At 38.0% G+C, this 19,544-nt stretch overlaps 2 protein-coding genes across 3 annotated transcripts; one reads left to right on the forward strand and one right to left on the reverse strand.

The window, feature by feature from the left end:
* Positions 1-1,229: 1,229 nt before the first annotated feature.
* Positions 1,230-12,048, reverse strand: LOC135473082 (OCIA domain-containing protein 1-like). The gene is made up of 8 exons (XM_064752892.1): positions 11,924-12,048; positions 10,510-10,582; positions 8,433-8,486; positions 7,965-8,012; positions 7,527-7,662; positions 6,873-7,030; positions 3,622-3,867; positions 1,230-2,544 (listed from the first exon to the last, which is right to left on the reverse strand). The coding sequence occupies exons 1-8, from the start codon at positions 11,996-11,998 to the stop codon at positions 2,510-2,512; spliced, it is 825 nt and encodes a 274-aa protein (XP_064608962.1). The 5' UTR covers positions 11,999-12,048; the 3' UTR covers positions 1,230-2,509.
* A 195-nt stretch (positions 12,049-12,243) lies between these two features.
* Positions 12,244-19,119, forward strand: LOC135472654 (torsin-1A-like). Of its 2 annotated transcripts, none has more exons than XM_064752258.1 (5): positions 12,244-12,497; positions 14,246-14,511; positions 14,873-15,048; positions 15,797-15,957; positions 16,703-19,119. In XM_064752258.1, exons 1-5 carry the CDS (start codon positions 12,305-12,307, stop codon positions 16,975-16,977), a joined length of 1,071 nt encoding a protein of 356 aa, XP_064608328.1. In that variant the 5' UTR covers positions 12,244-12,304; the 3' UTR covers positions 16,978-19,119. The 2 variants fall into 2 exon arrangements, with proteins under 2 accessions (XP_064608328.1, XP_064608329.1); XM_064752259.1 differs by having other exon boundaries at positions 15,833-15,957.
* The last annotated feature ends 425 nt before the right edge of the window (positions 19,120-19,544 follow it).

The raw sequence follows: 19,544 nt of genomic DNA on the forward strand, positions 1-19,544 counted from the left end.
GAGTCCTGTTGGAATAACAGCCGTGTCATTCCACGACGGGACAAACGGACATAATTCTGTCCAAAGTGGATGAAACCACTCCATGTAATTTTACATCATCAAGCCATGTACACCTCCTACATCATGCCACTCTTCCCTTGAGAGGTGTGTGATTAACCATGGACAGGCGAATCATGCCACTCTTCCCTTGAGAGGTGTGTGATTAACCATGGACAGGCGAATCATGCCACTCTTCCCTTGAGGGGTGTGTGATTAACCATGGACAGACGAATCATGCCACTCTTCCCTTGAGGGGTGTGTGATTAACCATGGACAGGCGAATCACGCCACTCTTCCCTTGAGAGGTGTGTGATTAACCATGGACAGACGAATCATGCCACTCTTCCCTTGAGGGGTGTGTGATTAACCATAGACAGGCGAATCATGCCACTCTTCCCTTGAGAGGTGTGTGATTAACCATGGACAGGCGAATCATGCCACTCTTCCCTTGAGAGGTGTGTGATTAACCATGGACAGGCGAATCATGCCACTCTTCCCTTGAGAGGTGTGTGATTAACCATGGACAGGCGAATCATGCCACTCTTCCCTTGAGGGGAGTGTGATTAACCATGGACAGGCGAATCATGCCACTCTTCCCTTGAGGGGTGTGTGATTAACCATGGACAGGCGAATCATGCCACTCTTCCCTTGAGAGGTGTGTGATTAACCATGGACAGGCGAATCACGCCACTCTTCCCTTGAGGGGAGTGTGATTAACCATGGACAGGCGAATCACGCCACTCTTCCCTTGAGGGGTGTGTGATTAACCATGGACAGGCGAATCATGCCACTCTTCCCTGGAGAGGTGTGTGATTAACCATGGACAGGCGAATCATGCCACTTTTCCCTTGGGGTGTGTGTGATTAACCATCGAAAGGCGATATCCTTAGCGTAGCATGGCCACATCTGTCCGAAATTAATTCCTGAACTTTCTGGTTCTGCTTTGGGTCAACAATTTGGAAACTGCAACGGTGAGAATTTGGTATGAAGAACGGCCAAGTACACAAAAATACTTGTTTCAACATCTAACACAATAACTTGTGTTGTTTTCATTCAACACAGAACTGTTTTACCCCAACAAAGACATGTGTTACCCAACAAAGAAATGTGTTAACCCAACACAGAACTGTTTTACCCCCACACAAACATGTTTTAAATAAATGTAAAGTACACGTTTGTGTAAATAATAAAACAAGATTTCATTTAAGGCTGATATCTGTTGTTTATAGAAGTCCTGAATTTGTCTACTCAGATTGGCAACTATAAAGAATTATTTAAATCACAGTAGTGACTCAAATTAAGTAAATACTTAATAATGAAATACAATAAGAAAACCGAAAGATAAATGTCACACTTTAGCCCAGTTTATTGCATAGATACATGATATGACGGGAAGGCTATTTTTCGATCTTAAAACTATTTGGAATTCTACTTAAAGCAAGAAAAGCGTGACCATGACTATTCCAAATAACAGAATAAGACAAAAGGTATATCACACTCACAGCTGAGATTTAACAGCCCAAGTATTTAGTACTGCACCATAGGTGCAATGCCTCAAACCGGATACCTAACCATTTCTATCCTGCATAAAGTTCTAACTATTCCCAAACTGCCCCTGTACATGTAGGTGTATCACTGGAAGTATATACCTCCATGGTGTACCTAATGATTCATCTGCTGGTATGAGAACAGTTGGTGTAGTGCCTCAGTACCAGTATCCAATCAGTGGTCATCCAACAGAAATAAGGACAGGAAAGTTCCTCGACAATGACTTCCTAACGAGTGTATAATAGACTTCCGTACAGTTGCACCTCCACAATGTTTAGTCACTGGTTTCGAGTATTCTGTCTACCCCCTACCGCCAGTACTTCACTGTACTGATTTATATCACTTTCACCGGCCACATGTATAGCGATGTTATAACCTACAGTTGAGAACGCTGCCTGAACACCAGCACAGCAGGATGGAAGAAATTACTCATTTTATGAAATTACTTAAAGTGTCACATACCAAAAAAAACTGGTGAAACAGCTAGACAGATTTGTACTAAACTCCGTAAACTGCTCCATCTTGGAGTCAAAGACCGGTTATCCGTTTGGTAAAAATTCTTATATATGCAAAATCTAGTTTCCACAACATTCTGATGAATTCCCAGCATAACGAACTTCTGCGAGTCATTTGGCCAGACAATGTCAATGCTCAACACAAGGATGTCAACCAAACCATATTTTATTTACTGGCATCCCAACAACACTTTTTAATGTTATAGGACATAAACATACCACCATACATTTTCTGATCCCTGACCATGGTATCTGTAGTCGTTGGAAAATACCCTACATTACATACACTTATACCAAGCTTCATCGTAGAGTATGCACTGCTCTTTTGTATACCATCCTAAACTTCCTCACACACTATACATTACTAATTCATAATTATTCATGGTTTAATACATACACTTGTAATGCTACTCCTCCCAAACGTCGCCATATTTGTTTGTACCTTTGAGAAGAAAGAAGAGTACCAAAATTAATGGTCAAATGTATTTCCAGTTTCACTCCTAAGTATGGGTAAATATAGTCCCAGAAGCATGTATACATGCTATACATGATGCATGTTCCTAGGGATATGTCATTACAACCAATGTCTAGGTAATAGTGATTTTTCCTTTTTCCACAGTTGGCTTTATTATAAGAGGATATAAAACGACTGTTTTACAGCCATTTGTGGATGAGAGGAAATGATAAAACTTTCCACTGACAAAACATTTTATAACGATGTTTCATTTATTGCATACTTTATATGAGAGACCTTTTCAACAAATATCTGCAGTTGTCATGATGCGATGGATGATATGAAGTAAAAGATTTGCCCTATTTGTCAATTTCTTGCAACATGTCTTGAAACTTTTCATATTTATCATATTTATTGTGTATGTTTGCATGTGTGAGTGGATCCAATCATCACTCGATACAACAGAAGCCTTGATTTAGTGTAAAAAGCTACGATACTGACAGTAAAATAAAAAGAAAGCCCCTTGTGACATACTGTATTGTTTTTAAAGAAGAACATTTGACAAGCGAATGTTTACTAACAACGGACAACAGAAAATGCTGGCTGGAGTGAGCCTCAAACTCAAAACTGGCCGCCACTGTATAAGTGAAATATTCTTGAGTACAGCGTAAAACACAAATCAAACTAATAAATAAATCAAAGTATCTTGTACATTATGGATAACTCAGCTGGTAAGCAGTGGGGCATGACAACCACTGTTGTGAGTTTGAATCTTGCTCCAGCCAATACTTCTGATGGTTTTGATTTATCAGTGTATGAAACCATAGGTGCTGATGTAAATAGGTGCTGGTGCTTGACAGTATCCCCTGACCATGATTGCAAATTGAAATTGCAAACATGAAATTGTGCATAAATGATATCTGTTTAAAGGAATTTTCTGCATGAATTTATATAACGATATAACTACAATGGTCACACAAATGTACCTGGTGGTTTGCTGAATGCTCTATTGGATCTTTTGAAAGGCCCACAACTGATCATACCTATTCATGTAGCTGTACCTACCTGGTTGCTGCCTGGGTTGTGGAGAGGGTGCTGGGGGTGGCCTGTGGTGACGGGACAAGTCCATATCCCTAGGGGATGGTGTTGGCCAGGGTCTTTTTGAGAAGTCACTTGGAGAACTGTCACCAGGGCCATCAGGTTTACTCTTCTGTTGAAACTCTGACCTGTTTTTCTTCCTCAATTCATCATAGTCTACATAGCTGCTGGGTGGAATACTTTGCCCTGAAGGCTTGGAATACAGGCTGTCATCTGAAAAAGCACAAGTGAAGTGGATTCTGTTTGTTTGATAGTTCTCCCCTGACTTGAGTTTTAGAAATACACCAAACCACAACCACATTATCATCATTGCAGATATATAAAACGTCAGAGCCTCCACTTTAACATAGCCTTCATCATCATTGCAGACATGCAGTGTGTACCACATCAGAACCTCCAATTTAACATAGCCTTCATAATCATTGCAGGCATATAAAACATCAGAGCCTCCACTTTAACATAGCCTTCATCATCATTGCAGACATGCAGTGTGTACCACATCAGAACCTCTGTTTTAACATAGACTTCATCATCATTGCATACATATAAAACATCAGAGCCTCTGTTTTAACACAGCCTCCATCATCAGTGCAGACATGCAGTGTGTACCACATCAGAGCCTCCACTTTAACACAGCCTTCATCATCATTGCAGACATGCAGTGTGTACCACATCAGAACCTCCAATTTAACATAGCCTTCATAATCATTGCAGGCATATAAAACATCAGATCCTCCACTTTAACATAGCCTTCATCGTCAGTGCAGACATGCAGTGTGTACCACATCAGAACCTCCATTTTAACATAGACTTCATCATCATTGCAGGCATATAAAACATCAGAGCCTCCACTTTAACATAGCCTTCATCATCAGTGCAGACATGCAGTGTGTACCACATCAGAACCTCCATTTTAACATAGACTTCATAATCACTGCAGGCATATAAAACATCAGAGCCTCCACTTTAACATAGCCTTCATCATCAGTGCAGACATGCAGTGTGTACCACATCAGAACCTCCGTTTTAACATAGACTTCATAATCACTGCAGGCATATAAAACATCAGAGCCTCCACTTTAACATAGCCTTCATCATCAGTGCAGACATGCAGTGTGTACCACATCAGAACCTCCGTTTTAACATAGACTTCATCATCATTGCAGGCATATAAAACATCAGAGCCTCCGTTTTAACACAGCCCTCATAATCATTGCAGACATGCAGTGTGTACCAAATCGAAACCTCCAATTTAACATAGTCTTCATCATCATTGCAGGCATATAAAACATCAGAGCCTCCGTTTTAACATATAGTAGCCTTCATCAACATAGCAGACATGCAGTGTGTACCACATCAGAGACTTCATTTTTCTGTGTTTTAACACAGCCTTCATCATCACTGCAGACATGCAGTGTGTACCACACCAGAGCCTCTGTTTTAACACAGCCTACATCATCACTGCAGACATACAGTGTGTACCACATCAGAGCTTTCATTGTTCTATGTTTTACCATAGCTTACATCATCATTGCAGACATACAGTGTGTACCACATCAGAGCCTTCATTTTTCTATGTTTTAACACAGCCTTTATCATCATTGCAGACATGCAGTGTGTACCACACCAGAGCCTCTGTTTTAACACAGCCTTCATCATCACTGCAGACTTGCAGTGTGTACCACACCAGAGCCTCTGTTTTAACATAGCCTTTATCATCATTGCAGACATACAGTGTCTACCACACCAGAGCCTCTGTTTTAACATAGCCTACATCATCACTGCAGACATACAGTGTGTACCACATCAGAGCCTTTGTTTTTCTATGTTTTAACACAGCCTTCATAATCATTGCAGACATATAAAACATCAGAGCCTCCATGGAGCATGATGGCAGGACTGCTCGTTACAATTTCATGAAGAAGACATAACACATGACCAATGCACTATAGTTACAGTCTACCAAAGGGCTGTCAACTAGCTCTCTCCCACTGAGATTGTGAGTTAAAGGCCTGATCTACCCAACTCGACTGCATCCTCTCGTCAGGTACCTCTGTCGGCATTGAAGGTTATACAATATTACCTGCACTAAAGAGCTCATGGTTAAACTAACTAAACATCGTGGCCTCCAAGTTTTGGTGTCTGTGTTAAAGGTGGAGAAAACATAAAAATGACATAAAGTTCCTATGAAAGAGTGTGAAAAGTTATTCCTACATGTGGTCTTCAATATTTTTTCCGATTTTTTCTTAAGGAGAAAAAGACACTTGAAAATTTTTGTATGGTGGGTATTTGGGACCACCTTTTGGTATTTACAGTCTTTGTTGGATAATGTCATAAATGAGGATGTAACACAGGTTTAATAAATATTTTTGCACTAGAATTTGTTCTTTTCAGCTAACAGGCGTATAAAACCTTAATTTGGATCATATTTATATTTTTCATATGTTCATAAATATTATCATAATTTAGGTTAAGTGCATATGTTTCGATACAACAAATTTACACTCAAATACATTTATTAGACAAGCATCACATCCTTATTTAAAACATTGTTATGCAACAACGATAAATGCCATAAGTTGGTCCCAAATACCCACCATATAAAAATATTTTCAAATGCCCTTTTCTCTTGAAAAAAAAAAATCCAAAAAACTATTAAAGACAATATTTGCAATTAAATTTTGACACTCTTTCATCTGATTTTTGTGGGGCCTCCGTGGCTCAGTCCGTTAGCACGCTAGCGCAGCGTAATGACCCAGGAGTTTCTCACCAATGCGGTCGCTGTGAGTTCAAGTCCAGCTCGTGCTGGCTTCCTCTCCGGCCGTAAGTGGGAAGGTCAGCTAGCAACCTGCGGATGGTCATGGGTTTCCCCCGGGTCTGCCCGGTTTCCTCCCACCATAATGCTGGCCGCCGTCGTATAAGTGAAATATTCTCGAGTATGGCGTAAAACACCAATCAAATAAATAAATAAATAAATCTGATTTTTGCATCATTTTTGTTTTCTTCTCCTTTAGGTGTATCATAACGTTGCTCACAAGAAATCACAAAAGAACATGAATATGATCAATGGAAACCTTAAAACAATCATGAGAGAGTTTTCTTTTCTTTGAAGTGAACTACAATTTATATGTCTCAGTAATGATGGCCATGTATATCTACCACATGTGTGACCTGCATAGTGTCCAGCATTTACTAGAGTTATGTCCCTTTTTACTTACTGTCTAGTGTTGGTCTCTGGCTGTCATCTAGACCCTGAGGTGTTGTGGAGGAATCTCTGTCCGTGGTGAGCTCCAAAGAGCTACTGTATACTTCGTTCAGCGGTTTCTCCTGCTGGGGCTGCCTGCTAATTCTGGGTAACTCAGGCACAGATGAGGATCTGACAAAGAACAGACACGATTATTCAAATGAGACCGCTGACATTTCACTTGTGCATGCTCATGTTTTGATGCTCACAACTGATGCAAGTAGTGCAGACTATTTTGTAGCTATACATGTACTACAAAAATTTCTTTTTATTATCAGGCTCAGTTCTCTCAATTGTTCATTGTTCATTTCCCTATACCGTCCAGTGTTATCTTTCACCTATTCATCTGCCAGCTACTGCTGCAGGCTAGTGTCGTTCCAGGACGTCTGCAACATTTCATTTCCATTATTATTTACAATAATCCAGCATGTATCACTTCTTGAGGAAACGTTTTCAAATATATTATCATTTACTTTTTAATGGAACAAAAACCATTCAAAGTTTTAAATGGATTGAATCTTTCACTTATCTAATGTTTGCCAGTATAGGTCTGTACATTATCACTGCACCAATTTCATTTGATAATGTCACAGAGCATGAACGAACCAATATGGTAGCACAAACTCACATTTCTTCCATCGGTCGTAATCCACTTCTCTGTCTGACAGCATCGGCCAGGCGGCTATCTGGCAAGGCCAGAATTTTTCTCCTACACTCCCCCTGATAGGAGACTTTGCCAACCACATAACCTACAAAACCAGCCCCTGAAACAGAAAGTTCAAGATTGACTGCCTGAGCCTGAAACCCCATTCACACTTAGACATTTAATTTAATATTGATAATGTCCTGTTTACAGTATACTCAATCTGGCACTGAGTGATTAGATGATTATTCGAATGACATTAGTCTACAATACGCTACAATATAAACCAAGACTTTGCCAACACACACAAAAAAAAAACAACAATTTAAAAGATCCAGGTCAAGATACATATCACAGTAAAATAACAAAGAATATCTTTACAAAACAAAAGCACACAGGGGAAAGAATCTGTTTTCTACTGACCTATACTCTTCAACAGAGATCCATATTTAGGATGACGCGCAAGATAACCTGCAAAATATATCGTAACCATACTGAATTACCACAATCCACTAAAAGACAGACGCAGTTGAGTGATCAGTAATAATTTAACAATTATTAACAGCCAAGTAATATGCTTGAAAAAGATGCTGTGGGGTTTTTTTATGTTTATTGAACACGTTTATAGATTTCCATGTCACAGGACAAAATTGATGACACATGATTGAGAACAAAACTTGACCTTTAATTTGTTGAGCACTCATACATCTAGTTTATGAGGGTCACCGGGAAGTAGTATGTGCAGCATGCACATTTTTGAGGTGAAGCTGGTTAAAACACAACATGCATTACACTATTTATAATTTTAACAAATAATTTTTATCCACAGGCACATCAATTGAAAAGTGAGGACAGATGCCTTAAAGTAGGCATTTTTGTTAACATACAAACCTTTGTTTACCGCAAACTGGGTAGCTGTGATCATGGCGAGGGATAGTGGTACACCTGCATACCAACATAATATAAAATGTCATCATTGGTATGGTACATATACGTATGTCTGTGTATACTACCTTAAAAGAAAAAAGATGATAAATACAGGTATGTAAACTTTCCAATTTTGACAATACATGTGGCTGATACTGTAAATTTGGCAATAAACTTGCAAAATACACTGGATCAGAATGACTCATAATGTGCAAATGAATAATCTCACCCCGATAAACTAAATTTTATGAATATTACCGTACATCTTAAATATATGTACATATAAAAGGGGTATGATTTATGTGACTACCTTTCAAAATATGTTATTTTGGGCTTCTTTACTACATCTTTGTCTATGAATATTTCGTCACTCAAATTCTTACTCATGCTGACTGTTCTGATTTAAATATATAATCTCTCCCGCCTCTAGCACTTCTGGAACATTACATTACAAAAAAGTTTGTAAATTACACAAAAAAAACAAAAAACAAAAAAGAAAACAGATCCTAAACAATACAGCCTTAAAAAACAGATTGTTCCTGTGATCACAGTCATTCAAGGGGTAATTTACCCATGTACTTTAAATCATCAACCTTTACGAACTCTTAAAAACATTTTCAGTGAAATTTCTGCATACTACCATTATGAAAATGACACCAAAGATTATTTGTTTGTGTCATTAAAAATGTAAGCTTCAGAAAACTGTGCACATGATTGCTCTATACCTCACAGTTCTCTCAAAATGTTGAACAATATTGGTCATATTTTTTTTTCACACTACTTTCACACAGTCCTAAGTTGGCAGAAAAGGATGATTAGCTAGCCCTTTACATTATTAAGCTTCATGGATGTTCAGGTTGCTAATCTGCACCACATGGGGTCAGAGTCAGTGACACCGAGGCTTGAACATTTCCAAACATTACCTTTATTTTTATCCATGAATAAAAAATGAAGAAAGTATCAAGCGACAATTATACTGAACATGTAAATTCCAAAACTGTCTCAAAGCATGTCCCTGTCTAACAGGCAAGCTAACATATGCTTTTTGGGCTGCCTAAAGTTCGACTACTTTGGCGAATGCATTTTAGAGTATTGTCTATTCACAGCCACATAAATAAATGTAACAAATTGCCATGCACATGTTTTTCACTGATAAAGACCTGATTGACCAGTATTTGTTGTTAAGCTCTTTAACATGTATGGGTAAGTCCGAGCCTTGCGCATATGGTGTTTCATAAACTCATTCAAAAGAGTTGTGTTTTCCTGCCATTTCAGTTTGAAAACCATCAGTTATACATGTAACATACTCAGGGCAAAGTTTCCAAAACTAACACATGTTCAAACCTCATTCTCGCATTTGATGTGACAGCCTATTAACATGTCTGTACATCAGTAAATTGGCATTGAACCAGACATTCCCTGATTTCAAAAATGGTGATCATAAACTCCACACTGATTGCACTGATTGAGCATTGTATTGGCATGTGTGGAATTGGACGCCCATTACCAACTTCATATTGCAACAATTGTAAACAATGTGTTAAAGCAAGGCTACTTCCATCCCTGACATATTCTCACAGTTATGTGTCCCTAAATGTCTTACAGGTCAATGACAGCTTACAGATTTCAACAATGACTGATATTTTTACAGGAATAATTCTAAACAATTGAAAAAAAACAACAGGTGGTTGGATTGCTTCCCTGCTGTGAGCCTACACTGACAAGGTGTGAAGACGTATGTATGTTCCCATGCAAGCAAACTGTGTGAAAACAGATTTTCTCCTGAAAGCAAACATGCAATGCTGACTGTAATTTTGGTAAATTGGAGCAATACTGATGCTCATGTTTAACAATATTGCGTTCAAAATACGGAAAAGACAAAAAAAAAAAAAAGTTTGAGTCAACCCGATTTTAGTGGGTTGATCGGGTTAGCCGTAACAGAAAATGTTTTAAAGATGGCCTTAGCGAAGTTAGAGATGACAGATGGACTTACTTACTACATGCAAAACTACATCAGTTGTTCATATATGCGTATACTTACATCTGAACCAAAAGCTTTCTGTACTGCATTCTTTCAGCACTCTAATCTCATCCTTTGACAAGTCTGGGGGCCTCTTTAAAAAATAAAAATGTATGAATGATATTTACCAGGACTTGATACATCATCATTTTCAGAAAAAATATGCATCTCCTTTCTGGCTGGTATCAGTCAGCTATCACTTCATTACATGGAAGGCTATAAATTAATTGGGGATTTTCCATATTTTCCAGGCAAGAAGCCACATCTGCATTTTAGACTGCATTCTACTTCACTCACCATAACTGAGAAGTAGTTGACAAATTAGCACCCAGCCGCAGAAGCTGGCCTTTCAAGTTTGAGGCCGAAGCTGCTTTTCACATCTAATGAAACATCAGCATTTCAAATAATGCTATATTTAGACTGCTTTTGCAACTTCAAAAGGGAATATGGATTGCAATGTAGAATGTCAATGAAATGGTATTTAATGGATTAGTAAAGCATGAACACTATAGGCAGTGAAGTGAAAATTAGCACCATTGGCTGTACTGCGAGACCTTGCAACATATCCTCTAACAACAAAGTACCTGTCTGAAATGTAACTGTGGCTTATACATGTATGCAACACACAAAATACTCTGGCCTCCTCCTGGAATTTATTACGAGCAACAACTCAAATGACTGTATAGAGTAAGGGTCTACAATACAAAGGCCTAATATCCAACCATATGTTCACCAAGAGGAGATGACCTTTAACAGAGATACATACTAGTTATAGTATATACAACTGTAAAGATAGCATGCCTGCACAGCACAATGACCCAGGAGCCTTCCACCAACGCAGATGCAAGTTCAAGTCCAGCTCATACTGGCTTACTCTCCGGCCATACGTGGTAAGGCCTTCCAGCAACCTGTGGAACAGGATAGTCATGGGCTTGGCTAATGCTTTACTTTGGTTTCCTCCACCATAATGCTGGTCGCGATCATATTAGTGAAATATTCTTGAGTATGGCGTAAAACAAATAAATAAGCAAATTCTAACATAATGCTGGCCGCAATATTCTTGATTAAGGCGTAAAAAACCAATCAAATGAATAAATAAATAAATCCCACCATAATGCTGGCCGCCGTCGTATAAGTGAAATATTCTTGATTACGGCTTAAAAAAAAACAATCAAATAAATGAATAAAAAAAAAGATTTTTAATGTAGTGATCGTTTCCACAGTGCCAGTATGCCACGCAAAAATAAGTAGTGCTACAATTTCAACGCCAGATATTCTTCGTTCTCTTGACCTCAAAACTTTAAACTTCGTACACTGCTTCGTAATTTGAGCTACGATAACCGGACCCTTGGTGATGACAAGCAAAAGAGAAGTGAAGCAACAATCATTGGTTGGTGTGATGAACAGATTGTTAATGTTCTGCTTGACTTCGAACCTGGGGGAAATGTGGTCGTTCGTGACGATGATGTGCATCTGGATGTGCACCAGACGACCCAGGAGTTCCAGACATCGCAAGAGCCGATCACAATTCCGTCGTCTGCAAATTTTAAACCATACCCCCATACAGCATTGCAAATTTTATTACTTTGAGTCTGCAGCAATATTCATGTTATTTTTTCAAGTGATATGTAGCCAGTGTAATAAATGAGTTCAGTATTTATTTGTTAATTGTATGATTAATATATGGACGATCCGCATTGTTTATCTGTTTTTGATGTGTGCGGCTTTTACTTACAAACTTCCGGTCATGTTTGCTTTCGATTTAGGAAAACTGCAATGTGATTTGTTTGCCTCATATTTGTGATAAGATTTAGTGATGAACTCAAGATTAACCTTAACATGCCTTTTTCTGGGCATTTCTTTTCACATATCATCATGTTTCGACCCAATTTCTCTTGGAGCGGGGGCTGCAATAGGTGTGGGATCAGCTGTAATCGGAGGCTGGACGTTCGTGCAGTGTCGAATTTTCGAGTGTTGTAATAGCCGATGGGTGAACACTAACATGACAGGTACGTAATCTGGAGTTATTTTCTCCATTTAGGTTGACAGGGAGACCGTTTTGACACTTGATTATCAGTAGACTCTGTTGGCTTTTTAGGGATTTGTTAAGCAGAGGTTGCTGTACGTGGTAGAAGGACTTAAATTCATTCAGTAACTTGCGTTTAGCAATGAAGTGGATGGACCACCAATATACTTGCAAATATGTAAAGAGCTGCAATATTAAACACTTTCTTATGTGTTGTTGGCGCCAAATAAGCATCTTGTGTGCGCGATTTCTTCAAATGAAAATAATACCTGCATCACAAGCAGTTGTACATTGTATTCGACCTCTCACAGCAAGAAGAAATTTCATTGATAAGCTGGCATTTTCGTTCCGTCTCATTTTTCAACTTTGAGATTATCAAGGATTGCCACAATTTACATTTTATAATTGGATTGAATTAGTCTGTGTTTAAGAATTCATGTGGTCATTATTTTATTTTTTTCAGAAGGCAGCAATAATCCATTATTAAGGCATTCATAAATCTGTCAGTCTTGTTTCTGAAGGCGTCTTTCTGTACCTCTAGCCACCGCATTGTTCCAGTGGAAGCTACACTGTGTCTAATGCTACTGATAGCAAACATATGCGCTATTCAGTGTGACACTGTGTTTCAGTATTGTTTTGGTAAAATGTGACACAAAAAATTTAGGCCTGTTAGATTTAACTCATATATTTACAGACATAAATTCATACTGTAGTTTTTCTTGAATTCACTAAAATCTGCCTAGATAAATTCTCAAGCTAAGTTACCATAATTTACCACAAATTTATGGGTAGATACATGTACTACTTACACAAATTATTTGTGTGAAATTGGATAAGACTGGATTGGTCTGGTTGATGTTTTGCTCCCTACATTAGAATATTTTACTATTATGACTAACACCAAGGAGCCTCTAACGAATGCAGTCAGTGTGAGCTCAAGTCCTGCTCACGCTGGCTTCCTCTCCGCCCGTAAGTGGGAAGGTCCTGCAGCAATCTGTGGCTTGTCATGGATTTCCCTCGGTCTCTGCCTGGTTTCCTCCCACCATAATGCTGGTCATTGTTGTATAAGTTAAATATTCTTGTGTACGGCATAAAACGTCAATCAAATCAAATCATAGATGGATTCTAGGTTGCTCAAATACAATGGTACATTTATGGTATAAGCTAAAGTTATGTCCCTTTACATAGTGATATGGCCTGTTGATGAATAGGGTTGTGTTGTAACTTTTAAATAATAGTTTATTGTAAAAGTTCTCTGCTTCATAACTAAGACGTTAATGATCATGGCAAAGGAATGCTTATTTCACTTCCAGACACTTCACTTCATTTTTGGGACACCTGGTCTGCTCATTTTAGCCAATATATGTGTAATTGTAGCAGGAATATTGAATTTCTTTTTTCTCACATAGACCATTTAATGAACAACGTGCTGATATCTTTACTTTTCCAAAAATCTGGTAAAGAAATGTAGTGTTCTGCTTTCAACACTACTAATATCTGTCCCAAAAATAAGTCAAAATGGTGGTAGAAGCCACCAGATAAACTGACATACATGTAGACACATGGGAAGGCTTCAGGATATTTGGCTTGTCTTTTTTTAAGCATATGTGATATCCAGAAGGCTGATGGAAGGTGTGACTTTAAATGATGAGAATTGGATAAATACCTTTTTGAATGTGTTTTTTTTTGTTTATTAATAATATTGATGTACACCAATATTAATGCTTTCAGGTCTGGCTAGCAGACTTGAGAGCCAGCTGTATGGACAGCACCTGGCAGTGTCTACAATTGCCAAGCACATCTCCGCTCACATGCGCAATCCTAACCCCACCAAAGCTCTGGGCCTGTCGTTTCAAGGCTGGACTGGTACGGGGAAAAACTACGCCAGCCAGATACTGGCTAAGCACATCTACAGAAATGGCATGCGGAGTAAATATGTCCACCTGATATCTGCCACAAGGGAGTTTCCTCATGCAGACAAAGTTCAACAGTATAAGGTTTGTCATTGGATGTTTATGTTTGAAAAATTGTACAGAAAATATAAAATGTAAAATTACATATAGCCAACTGAAGTATAATATCTGCAAGTTTTAATTCTTGTTCCGACTTACATGACCTGAAGTAACTCCTGCTAATGCAAAACCATCAGACCAATCAGAATCATCATTTCTATATGAGCATGCATTAAAAGCCTATCGTACTTTACTTTGAAACATGAAAGCAAGAATCTGATTGGACTAATGCACATTAGTGACAGTGTAGGAGTATGTATTACTTCCGATCTAGGGAGCAGCCATTCATGATGCAAAAGTGCTACCTGTGGATATCCTCAACACCTTCCTGTAACTTTTTTAACAGGAGAACTTGAAACAGTGGATCGAAGGCAACATTACAAAGTGTGAGAGGTCATTATTTATATTTGATGAAATGGACAAGTTACCTAATGGACTGCTTGACGTTATAAAGCCCTATTTGGAGTACTATGAGGATATCAGTGGGGTTGTGTATAGAAAAGCCATCTTTATTTTTCTCAGGTATGTGTCTTTACATGCAGATCTAAATTTCTAGCACATTTTAGCAGGAAACAATGAATGACACATTGAAAATATGTGAAGTATGAAACTAATATTACCTTGTAGGTGCATATTACGTGTTACCTGTGTGTAGTTGTCAACTGAAGTGGGTATGGCTGTGGGTTCCCCCTGGGCTCTGCCCAGTTTCCTCCCACCATAATGCTGGTCACCGTCGTATAAGTGAAATATTCTTGAGTAAGGCATGAAACACAAATCTAATAAATCAATGAATGAATGAAGTGGTTTGTCAAGGCAAATTTGTATTCTTAGTTTATGTACTATATTTATATGCCAAGGACATCAGGTGTTTGTTTTTTTTTCATCATAAACCATAATTTTTGTGCAGAAATATCTATACTGATATAAATATAGTGTGTAGGAGTGCACATTATGTGGATAAGATCCTCAAGAATTTGAATTAGAAGTGTAAAATTATGTGAAACAGAAAAAATGTGTGTGACCTCTGGCCATGAACATATGTGATCGATGAAGATGACCTTTAAATCTGGAAAAAACAACAAATCGCTGACAAAATAGGTTAGCCGTTTCTACTTACCCCACAAGCGTTTTATTGCTTTACTATGAATTGCCTTTCGTTTTTAAATTGTTTTGTACATTATTTTTGTTATTACCCATCTGAGATTTATATTGGTATCAGCCCTATTTCTTTATCTACATGTTGTCTCGCAAACTTTGATTGCAATTTCAGAACTCTAGATGCACATGTTTTGTTTGCTTTCACTAGCAATACTGCAGGACAAGATATCAGCCAGATTGCACTGAAGCATTTTCACTCGGCTCAAGCCAGAGAGGATCTTCAGTTGAAAGACCTTGAAAAGGAGATAACCAGAGCAACCGTGAATACTCAAAGTAAGGGGATATCCTGATTATGACGTTTTTTGATACAAACTGATTCATTAGATGTACAGACCTACCTATATAGTAGCTGTTGTGGCCTGTGGATATGGTGGCCAGCAAACTGGAGCATTTGTTCGAGTTCCAGAACAAAATGCAGTGGCTGGCTAGTTGCTCTCTGATGTCATTGTTGGGTTTTTTGTAGAGAACTTTGACAAACTCACACTGGGTTCAAACGTGAGCATAGTACAATCCTCTGGGTTTTTATATGGGCTTCCTGTATAACATTGAAGAAAATCTACTAAATATGAAGGAAACATCATTTATTAAACAACATACTGAATCAGGAAAACAGTGAATCTTGCCCTTTCACATAAGAGTGTCAGAATACAGGTAGGCCTTTACATTCAGGTAAAACTTGAAAGCAGGATGGAACATAGCGAGTTTGATGCATAACATGTAACCACTAGGCACACAGAGCGCATGTTCTATCCCGGCCGTGAGTGTGAAATGGGCAGATATCTCCCCTGTGAGTTTTTGTGGAGCCATGGTGACAATAATGTCTTCCATAAATAGGTTGTGCGAGCACATCACATGTGGAGAAGTTCGTCAGTAACTTGCCAAATGGTAGGTGGTTTACCCATGTGCTCTGTTTTCCCATAAAACCGATCTCCATCACATGAACTAACTAAATTTTTAAGTATGGTGTTAAGAAAGTCAAATGAGGATGACCAAAGATTAATTTTGTGTTTCCTTGTAGAGGGTTTGTGGCACAGTGAACTCGTCACAAAGAATCTCATCACGGCTTATATTCCGTTTTTACCTCTGGAGAGAAGCCATGTAAAGGAATGCATCGTGGATGTTCTTGTGGATAAAGGTTACTTGAAAAGTCGCAAGGAGCGAAAGGAAAAGGCTGATCTGCTGAACACGATAGCTGATGAACTTATCTACTACCCAAATGATGAGAAAATATACTCCACAACAGGATGCAAAAGGGTAGCAGAAAAAGTGGACTTTGTGCTGGAGGACATTTGATTTATTTTTGTCTCACAGACTAGTAGTTTTCTTGAAAGATGGCAGCAAAATAGATGGTGAGAGGAATAATTTCTATTCTGTTTCTTGTTATGGTTTTTTGTTTTGTTATCTTTGTTCAAATTTGCCTTGAAGATTTGTATTACTTGTCTTATTTTGGCTTCCACCAATTGGTTTTACACTTGCATTTTCTTTCCCAAATAAGATTATTACTCCATCCTCGGTGGTTGTAAAAGTCTACAGTTTATAATTGCTGGGACAGTCATAGAATCAGCACAATTTGTATGTCTGTAGATTTGCCAAATCCATTTCTAGATGTAAATTATGGTGAGAGGAGAATAATGTTGTAAATGGATATGGCATGAGGGGTGTAAGTAGGTACATTAATGTTAACACCTGTACAGTGTATGTGCCAGTAATCAGCTTGAGAGCTTTGGTCATATCAAGTCATACAGGGATTATCCTGGCTTTGATCATAGAGGGAGGGATTATCATCACTTTGATCATACAGGGATTATCATCACTGTGATCATACAGGGATTATCATCACTGTGATCATACAGGGATTATCATTGCTTTGACTAAAGAGGGATTATCATTGCTTTGTGCGCATTTGTTCAGCAAAATGTTTTGTAACAAGGATTCCTCTACGTTCTGCCAGGATGGCCGCCATCCTATAAGTAAAATGTTTTTAAGTACAGCAAAAACGCCAATCAAATGAATGAAAGACAAATAAGTAAATATAATCAGGTTGCCTTATTATTCTTTCAACCTTCGGGTGTACATGGATCTTTTACATGGGTCAGTATATTTCTTGTTATTAATGCAAACTCTTGACATAAATTATGGTGACCCTGAGTGCTTTCATATTTATGTGAAAATATGTCATGTGCAGATTTGTCTGTAGTAATAGTTTGTTTTTCTTTTGAGTTAACATTGTGTGCTGACTTTATTTCAGTTAGCCATTGTTGAAAAGTCACTGCTTAATGTTTACTTTCACTTTATTGCTATTCTGAGGATGAAATACATAAGGTAAGATTAATAAAATTTGTAGCGAAAGTGCATTGAAACTAATAAAGTCAAAATGAAAATGTAAGGAAAGCATGCATTGATGCAGTTGTGGACAATTATGTACAATTAATTGACAGCTATGTGCAATTATGTATGCAGTATATCTTATATCATGTTGACAGCTGATTGTAGTCTCTGTGTTGTAAGGGGCTTAATTATGTTCAGTTGTGGATATGTGTGTTGACGTATAAGCCTACTATCAAATGAAAAATATAACAATTGTAGCATAATTGATAGCGTAAATATGACTTTGCTGTGTAAGAGAATTTCTTCAGAGCTGTTGGGATCTTTCCAAATTTACAAGGTCTAATTTATTATCGAACAGAAAAAGATTATTTTTGTTTGCATGGTTTGGCTGTCGCGTAGAAATATGAGGCGAATATATGTGTATTTTGCTCTAAGGAAGCTGCCTTAAATGTTTGTTGTTTGCCCTCATTTATTTAGTTGTACGATAGTGTATGGTATCAGCTTGGTTTTATGTGTGAAGTGAGAAAAAACAGTAGACCTACATTATGTAGCCTAAACCAGACCAGCGACAGCAGTGTGATATAGTTGGCAAATTGTCATAGTAACCGTCAAAATACGCCCGGTTGTCAATTTACCTGATTTATTGTTTAAATACAGTTCATTAGAAAATTACACTTCCCTAGCACCACGGCAGAATGAGGTAAAATGCAGGGATGCTAGTTGCAATTTTTAGACGTCCGATGCTAGAACTTCTCAAGATGCTGTAATGGCCAGATTTAACTGTACCTCTGAAGAATGGCTTTGTGGTTAGAATGTTTTCCTCAAAAGGTCTGCGTAATACCTTCTGTCTTCAACTCCCAAAACCACTTGGTTGAGGATTTCCATGAATTTCCCTTTTTTTTTGAACTTGTCAACAAAGAGTTTTTAAACTGTTTCTTGGCCACCATTAACATTAGACAAACCCACATTAAAACTCTCACTTATATCTACTCTTAATCTCTTACCAGTTTGACTTTTCTCATTAGATGTTCATTATTTAGCTGAACACCGCTTTTGAGATTAAGAATTAGGCTTAATGTTAGACATTAACCAGAGATGATGCTTTTACGCCACATGTCGGAATTACATAAAACCATGAACATGTTGAAGTATCCGTATTTAATGTCATAATTGTTTTTATTTATTTCACTGGTGTTTAACGTTGTGTTCCAGAACACTGACGGTGTTCAAGTTTAGGAGGTATAACAGGACAAGCAGGCCTTAATGATTACAGTGATTTATGTAGGGTTAAACACGTGTAACACATGAACACTCCGTATAGATAAGCCATCTGTAAACTATGGTTTTGTTACGTCGATCACAGCACGATTTCTTTCTCTTTGCAGTAGTTACATAAGTTAGGAATTGTGAGTCACATTTCATGGTTAATTCAGAATATGTACTATATACATGAGCGGTAATGATACGTGGCGCTCTGTACATTCACAGCAAATCTATGTGCAGGAAGAATGCACAAAGTAGCTTAATACTGA

This window comes from Liolophura sinensis, chromosome 8 (assembly GCF_032854445.1).
Source record: "Liolophura sinensis isolate JHLJ2023 chromosome 8, CUHK_Ljap_v2, whole genome shotgun sequence".
Taxonomy (NCBI): domain Eukaryota; kingdom Metazoa; phylum Mollusca; class Polyplacophora; order Chitonida; family Chitonidae; genus Liolophura; species Liolophura sinensis.

Coding starts and splice junctions, on each gene's coding strand:
- LOC135473082 (XM_064752892.1), bottom strand. CDS start 11,998: ATGTCTGGAACTCCTGGGTCGTCTGGTGCACATCCAGATGCACATCAT. Junction 7,663..7,964: donor ATCTCTGTTGAAGAGTATAG/GTCAGTAGAAAA, acceptor TTTCTGTTTCAG/GGGCTGGTTTTGTAGGTTAT. Junction 3,868..6,872: donor CCAGAGACCAACACTAGACA/GTAAGTAAAAAG, acceptor GTGCTTTTTCAG/ATGACAGCCTGTATTCCAAG.
- LOC135472654 (XM_064752258.1), top strand. CDS start 12,305: ATGAACTCAAGATTAACCTTAACATGCCTTTTTCTGGGCATTTCTTTT. Junction 12,498..14,245: donor GGTGAACACTAACATGACAG/GTACGTAATCTG, acceptor TAATGCTTTCAG/GTCTGGCTAGCAGACTTGAG. Junction 15,958..16,702: donor AGCAACCGTGAATACTCAAA/GTAAGGGGATAT, acceptor GTTTCCTTGTAG/AGGGTTTGTGGCACAGTGAA.